The sequence below is a fragment of the Carex rostrata genome, chromosome 17 (assembly GCF_964058835.1).
Source record: "Carex rostrata chromosome 17, lpCarRost1.2, whole genome shotgun sequence".
Classification (NCBI taxonomy): Eukaryota; Viridiplantae; Streptophyta; class Magnoliopsida; order Poales; family Cyperaceae; genus Carex; species Carex rostrata.
Window position 1 is genome coordinate 286,331 of NC_135934.1, and position 7,694 is coordinate 294,024.

The following is a 7,694-nucleotide window of genomic DNA, read 5'->3' on the forward strand; positions in this document are numbered from 1 at the left end:
ATCACAGATCTCAAGGTTACATACAATTAATTAATTAATTAATTAATACCATACCACTTCCTAGAATTAATATACAGCAAATTTTTCAAGGTGTAATCTTATTGGACAAGCTTCATTTTTATTTTTATTTTTATTTTGCCCGGAGGGGCCTGGTTTGATTTGGGCCCCACCACTATGGGCCTAATGTGGACCCAGACCAACACGGCCCGTTCAAAACGCAAAAAATGCCACCTCCCATCCTTTGTAGATCCCTCCTCTAACCTCTTGTTGCCATGTGCCATAATTTATTAATTTATTTGCATCCTTCCAAAAAGCACCCCCCTACATGGCTACATCTCCCCAACTTGAACAATTTATAAAGCCTTTGGATATTCATTGATTTATGTTCCTTAGCAAAATAGCGCACTGTTTGATTTGATCAGGAAAAATGTCTCAGGCCACAAAACAAACCATCAGTCGCCAAACCAATAATACATCATTTCTGACTCTCTTCATATCTTTAATTTGGTGGGTTGATTCAAATTCCAATGTACCATTGTTGCTCTTATTGATATTATATAATATATATATATATATATTTCGGGTTTGGCAGGTTTCATTTGTACGGACATTTCCAGCAATTCTATTTATAAAATATTTTCATTATGGTACAGGACTACAGGAGGGGACAAAACACAAAAATTTAATTAACTTTGGGAGCATTTCGTTCCTCTATAATGGAAGGAATAATTATACGCAAATGATGCTTATATTATGGAAAAGGAAATGTCAGAGACTTGTCATTGACCAAATTTTGACAACACTAACTTGAATTTTCTCTAGCATTAATGTTGTTACATGCAGTATCTTTATAATTTATAATTTATAAGGTCCTTCTTTGTTATGAGACAACACTGCCGTTTGCCAAATTAGTTGATTAGTTGTTGGCGGTGATCAATTATTTTCGATTATTTCTGATTAATCGTTTGACGGTACTCTATCTGTCGGATGAGCGCATAGCACTCTGAAAATGTATCACAAGTTGAGGTTATATTAGTACAATGTAAAATACTACCAAGGCCAAGTTGTAATAAAAAAAAAACATTCACGGGAGGTTCGTAAAACAGGGATTTGATTTCTATTTTTAATCTCGGTTATACTTCTTTAGCTAAAGTAAGTTACTTGAATGCGAATCATGCATGCTTTAATTTGAAGATCAAATTTGCTTTGGTAAGAACATTCTTAGCTGTAAACCTTGTGTTTTGCATATGCACCTTTATTTAATATAAAAATTAAGGGGCAAAGATTCACAGCATCATGTGATTAACACAAAAATCTGAATCATTCATTGAAAAATTAAAGCATGTAATAAACGGTCATAGATCTCTGTTATTATTTTAATTGTACTGATTGTGTTGCCATATCAATTATGATTATAATAGTTGATTCTATTTTGTTGGCTCAATGGTTTGTTTGTTTGTTTATTTTATTGAATAGAAGATTGTCATTTCTGGGAAGATGTGAAAAAATAAATAAAAAGCAGTGCTCTGTGCCACTAGTCTATAAAGCATATTTGATCGCTTAAGAAGCTTCTTTTAAACTTAAATAATCTATGTAGAAAATAATTAAAATATGAATCTTAGATGTCTACACTACAGACTACACCTATGCTTCAGACGAATCAGAATTTGATAAAATTAGGAACATATAAAGCTAAAATAAAATTCAGTGTTGTTTTTTTTTTATTTCTAACTATGAATGCATTATTTAATTGCTTGCTTCAATAATTGTTTTGCTAAAGAAAGATTAATAATAAGACCGTAATATTTAGTTGTTGTGTGCAAATCTTTTGCTTGTTAGTCTCAATTTGGTTAGTTGTTGAAGATATATTTAATTAGTAATTAAGCAGATTAGTTGGCTGTCACAGAAGTGGATGATTGACGGATTAAGAAACTTAGCTGGATCTTATGCATGTTGTAATGTAAACCTAAAGCATTTGTTGATGTAACTAAGAGCATTGAAATTTTGAAATGAATTATTTACACTATTTGATTGGAGAGGGGAAACGGTAGGGTAAAGCAGAATCTCTGTAGTTTGTAAAAATTAGCATATATAGTAATATAGCAGTTAGCCAGTTAGCCAGTTAGCCAGTTAGCACTTAGCAGGGCAGGCCCATGACCATCAATTCAATACTCAAGTAAGTCTCAAACTCTCAATAGGAATATAGGAATATAGGAATATAGGAATATATGATAGGTGCGTATGATTATTCAATTCAATTTACTGTTATGTTCATCTTTTAATGCAGCCAGCCGAGCCCCCATTTCCGGGACTTCAAAAAAATAGAACAAACAAACAAAAATTAAATGCGACGATTTGGAAAAAGAAAGAAAAGGAGCAAGAGAAGAGAAGAGAAGAGAAAAGAAAGTAGAGTGTGGGGTCATTTTGCTTTTCACACTACAATCATCACAAGTGGCACTCTTCTGCTTCTTCTGTTATTACCTCCTTCTAATCACATCTCTTGCTCTCCATTCCATTTAAATGGACATCTCCCTTGTGCCTTACATAATCTAATAAAAATAGTGTAAAATAAAATTCTCATATGATATGATATGATATGCATGCTTGTACACTACATGCATGAACCGCTTGAGCAGCAACTTAATAATTTATCGTTGATTGTTTTTGCTATATATAAATTATTACTCACCATTAATTAATGGTTTACAAATTATGTTGATTATTTGAAATAAATAAATAAATAAAAACATAAATACAATCTTATTATAGAATGTATTACCCACCCGTGTAACTAAATTTTGTAATGTTATTAACTATACTTGGGCCATACGTAATAAGAATTAAGAACAAACAAACCAAACTCATATATTAATTAGCTCTTTCTTTCTATCTGCAACGGAACTGGAGAGGGAGGATTAATTAACAACTTTTGGTAATCCCCCACCCCCAGTGTGTGATTTGTCTCTTGTTGGTTGAGCCGTTAAGGTTGAGGGCTTGCAGTTCGTTGCGGCCCCTCTCTCTCTCTCTCTCTCTCTCTCTCTTGCAACTAAAAGGCGAAGCTGATACGCTTTAAAAACACACACTGCAAACCTCTGTATAAACTATAAACAAAGCGGGTACAAATCCAACAACTTAAAACCCAAACCCAATCCAAAATCACATCTTTCGTTGACCCCCTTCCTTACACGCCGGCCCCACCGGCGCCGCTCTTGCCACCTCTTCTTCTCTCTCTGTCCCCTCCTTATATAAACACCTTCTCAACCAACCTCTCTCTCCTACATCTCTCTCTCCTACAACTCTCTCTGTTTAAACTTTTAAACCAAGTTACAATGGGGTTGCCATGGAAATGGGTTCTATCTCTCGGCTTTGTTTCCCTCTGTTTAATATACATAACTGTAAAGGTGCTTGATGTGCTCTGGTGGAAACCCAGGAAAATCGAACAACAATTCGCGAAACAGGGGATTCGTGGCCCCAAGTACCACTTCTTCATTGGATGTGTTAAAGAGATGATCTCTCTCATGGTGGAGGCCTCCTCTAAGCCACCTCAGCCTCATAATTACCACAACATCCTACCAAGAGTTCTTCCTTTCTACACCCACTGGAAGAAAATCTATGGTATGTCATGTTATCATCTCTCATTGCTTCCTTTCTTGCTAATTTTATCTGGATTCATTCTTTGTTCTTTAATTTGTCTATTTTGAGTTCAGTTCCTGTTTTTTCTGCTTGTTTTCTTTCGTGTTGGAGCTTATGCAAGATGGGTTGTTTTATTTCCAGCTCTGTAAAATTTTGTACCAGAATTTGGATCCATGCTCTGTTTTTCTCTCTCTCTTTCTGTCTCTCTCACTTATCACTATAGTACTTGAGTTGGAGCTATCCGACCTTTTTCAGATTCTCCGTTGCTGTTTTCATCTAATTGACAACTCCGATTGCTCAAGTTATAAATAAAAATTAATTAAAGCATTCCAAAAGAAGAAAAAAAAAATTAAGAAGAAAAATAAAAATAGAGAAGGTAGCTTTTATTCTCTGTTACTGCACTGAAGAGTTGTCAGGTTGTACAGTGGAGGCTCATTAAATGACTGAATCGGTATCGGTTTCCCCCCATGATCCCATCCACTGTTACCATATTACATATATACAGCCTATATTATATTATATTATATTATATGATATGCTTCCCTCTCTGTACCAGTGTACCAGTGTACCAGTGTACCGCTGCTCGCTCTTCTTTGCAAAAACATAATTGTAATGGATGACATGATTCCATTTCAGGACCTACATTTCTGATTTGGTTTGGACCCACGCCGAGGATCGCCATATCGGATCCGGAGTTGATCAGAGAAGTGCTGCTGTCCCGGTCCGAGTATTTCGACCGGTACGAGTCGCACCCACTGATACGGCAGCTGGAAGGCAAAGGGCTTGTCAGCCTACGTGGCCAAAAGTGGGCACACCACAGGAAGGTTCTTACCCCCACATTCCACATGGACAATCTCAAGGTACAATGATTTTAATTAAACCAATTTTGATTTTGACATTGTTTTCTTTAATTTGCTCCTCTAAAATATTTAAATCTGATGCTCAGCTTTGGTGATATATATATTATTGTCCTTTGGATAAATAAATATTATTGTCCTTTAGATAACTTGTTCCTTAATAAATTAATTTTTGTACGTAGCTGTTAGTGCCATATATTGGGAAGACAATAAAGGACATGGTGGACAAGTGGTCGGACATGTGTGACACCTCCTCCTGCGGTGAGGTGGAGATCGACGTGTCGGAGTGGCTCCAGATTGTAACAGAGGACGCAATAACCCGCACCGCATTTGGCCGCAGTTATGAGGATGGGAAAGCGGTGTTCCAGCTTCAGACACAACTCATGGCCTTTGCATCCGAGGCGTTCCGCAAGGTCTTCATCCCTGGCTACAGGTTTGTCCCATCGCCATCGCCACATTAAATCCGTTACAGTTATCAGTTAGCAGATCACCTATGCTATGTGACTATGTGTACATTATTATGCAATAGCTTCATAAAAACATATGGAAGGCTTCTCCACTAGCTAGCAGGGTAAAAAAACAAAAATTTGTAAACCAAGTATAACATATTTTATTAGATATATATCACTCTTCATCATTAATGTAGTATGTACTTGTTTAATTATTAAGCCTCTCTTTTAATTTTTTCTTCTATATCTCTCTTTGCAATAGGGACCAGTACTTTATTTATATATATACGTGTAATAATTTAAAGACATAATATAAATTATATTTAAAAATAATTTGCAGGTTTATTCCAACTAAGAAGAATGCCAGCTCATGGAAGCTTGACAAGGAGATCAAGAAGACACTTGTGAGGCTAATTGGCAGGAGATCCACGGAGGATTACGAGAAGCCAGACGACGACAACTCTGTGAAGGATTTGTTGGGGCTCATGATCAATGCTAGCACGAATCTTAAAGCGAACAAGCATCCCGTTGAGCCGATAACAGTGCTCGACATAGTCGAGGAGTGCAAGACATTTTTCTTTGCCGGCAAGCAGACAACGTCAAACCTTCTGACGTGGGCTACGGTGCTTCTTGCCATGCATCCGAACTGGCAGGAGCGGGCCCGGCAGGAGGTGCTAGAGGTGTGTGGTTCGGAGCTGCCAAACAAAGATCACCTCTTCAAGCTCAAAACGGTACTTTTCCTAATTAATTTCATTGTCAACTAATTAAACAAAATGTCACTATTAGTCTATGACACTAATGAGCCTTAGAAAATATGTCCCTGTCCCAACTCCTTTGTTTGGTCATCACATCATATAGAATTATAGATATAGATATAGATATGCATGCAAAACTCATTTTCAGAAAGAAAAAAAAAAGAAATTAAATAAAAATTATAGTCTAATGCCTAATTAATTGATAAAGTTCTCTCTAATTAATCATAGTCTAATGATGTCTCATTAATTTTGAACAATTGTAACAGCTCGGTATGATACTTAGTGAGACACTTCGTCTATACCCACCGGCGGTCGCGACGATTCGAAGGGCCAAAGCAGATGTCGAGCTCGGTGGACACATGATACCGCGTGACACGGAGTTGTTAATCCCGATCATGGCACTTCACCATGACAGAGATCAGTGGGGCCCAGATGTAACCCAATTCAACCCAGCTCGATTCGCTGATGGCATTGCCCGTGCAGTGAAGCATCCGACTGCCTACATCCCTTTCGGGCTCGGAGCTCGCATGTGCATCGGCCAAAACCTGGCTATATTAGAGTCCAAGCTCACACTTGCTATCATTTTGCAAAATTTCACATTTCGTGTCTCGCCAAAATACGTTCACTCGCCTACGGTTCTCATGCTTCTCTACCCGCAATACGGTGCGCCGGTTATCTTCCGCCCGATTAGATCTCAGCCATCAGATAGTCAGTTATAATTTTGGACTAGAGATATCTCAGAGTTCAGTTAACCAAATGACTAAAGTACCCCTGGAGTGCATCTCCCACCAACCAAACTTATTCCTAGAGAAAGCACTAACTTATCTTACCCTCTACTTTTTTTATAAAATGGAGTTGCTTAGTTTGGTCTCCTCATCACTTGATTGTATGTAAAATGTATAAAGGCCTTTTTTTTATGACTGCATGCTGTGCCTGTGTGTCTTACTTTCTTTCTTTCTTTCTTTCTCTCTGTTGGTATCTCTTCGCTCTAAATCACTGGATGCCATTGGTAACCACTGTATAAATTTTAACAGGTTAAAATATATATATATATATATAGAGGTAGGCTAATATACAATCGATTGTTCCTGAGGTCCCGTACAACCAAGTCATTTTCTGATTTTTAAAGTCCAAATGATCGATCCAAACCGTTCATCTTGTTCTTCATATTAATATGTGTTTGGAGACCAAATTTTACATTTTTATGAATTTTTTTACTATTTATTAAGCCAACTTGAAAACCGCTGATCCAACGGTGGCTTAACAAAACAGTAAAACCAGAAGCTACCGTTGGATCAGCGATTTTCAAAGTGGCTTAATAAATAGTAAAAAAATTCAAAAAAATGTAAAATTTGTTCTCCAAGCACATATTAATATGGAGAACAAGATGAACGGTTTGGATCGATCATTTGGACTTTAAAAATTGAAAAATGACTTGGTTGTACGGGACCCCAGGAACAATCGATTGTATATTAGCCTACCTCTATATATATATATATATATATATATATATATATATATTATAAAAAGAAGGAATTGAAAAGGAGGAGAATAGTAGGAAAGACAAAAAAATAAAAAAATAAAAATAATAGGGGGTTGTGTACTGAAAGAGGAATGTGGATCTTCTCTGCCTCATTTATCTCTCTTTCTGTCTCTAATGAGAGTTTTTTTCTTCCTCTGGTCCTATGTGGCGCAGGACCAATGAATTAAATGCAATGCACTATTCAAAGTTGAAGCTTATGTAAATTGTGGTGATGCAAACAACGAGGAATGGTCGGAGCACCGAAATGGTACAGTGTTAGGTTTAAATTGTTCGGTCAAATAATTGCACGACATGCATTTTGTTGGTACTGGTAACTGGTAAGAGGTATTTTTTTTTTTATTCTGTAATATTTTTTTAAGCGTGGTTACAAATTAACTTACAAACAAAAGAAAGATAAATATTTGAATTGGGTTGTGATCAGAAGAAGTTTGAATTTATTGAGTTGATTAGTTGAATT

At 36.5% G+C, this 7,694-nt stretch overlaps 1 protein-coding gene across 1 annotated transcript; it reads left to right on the forward strand.

Moving 5' to 3' along the window:
• The first annotated feature begins 3,271 nt into the window (after nucleotides 1-3,271).
• On the forward strand, nucleotides 3,272-6,618 carry LOC144568355 (cytochrome P450 734A6-like). Its single transcript, XM_078318674.1, has 5 exons — nucleotides 3,272-3,615; nucleotides 4,270-4,493; nucleotides 4,673-4,923; nucleotides 5,280-5,670; nucleotides 5,961-6,618. The coding sequence occupies exons 1-5, from the start codon at nucleotides 3,330-3,332 to the stop codon at nucleotides 6,411-6,413; spliced, it is 1,605 nt and encodes a 534-aa protein (XP_078174800.1). The 5' UTR covers nucleotides 3,272-3,329; the 3' UTR covers nucleotides 6,414-6,618.
• Nucleotides 6,619-7,694: the final 1,076 nt, after the last annotated feature.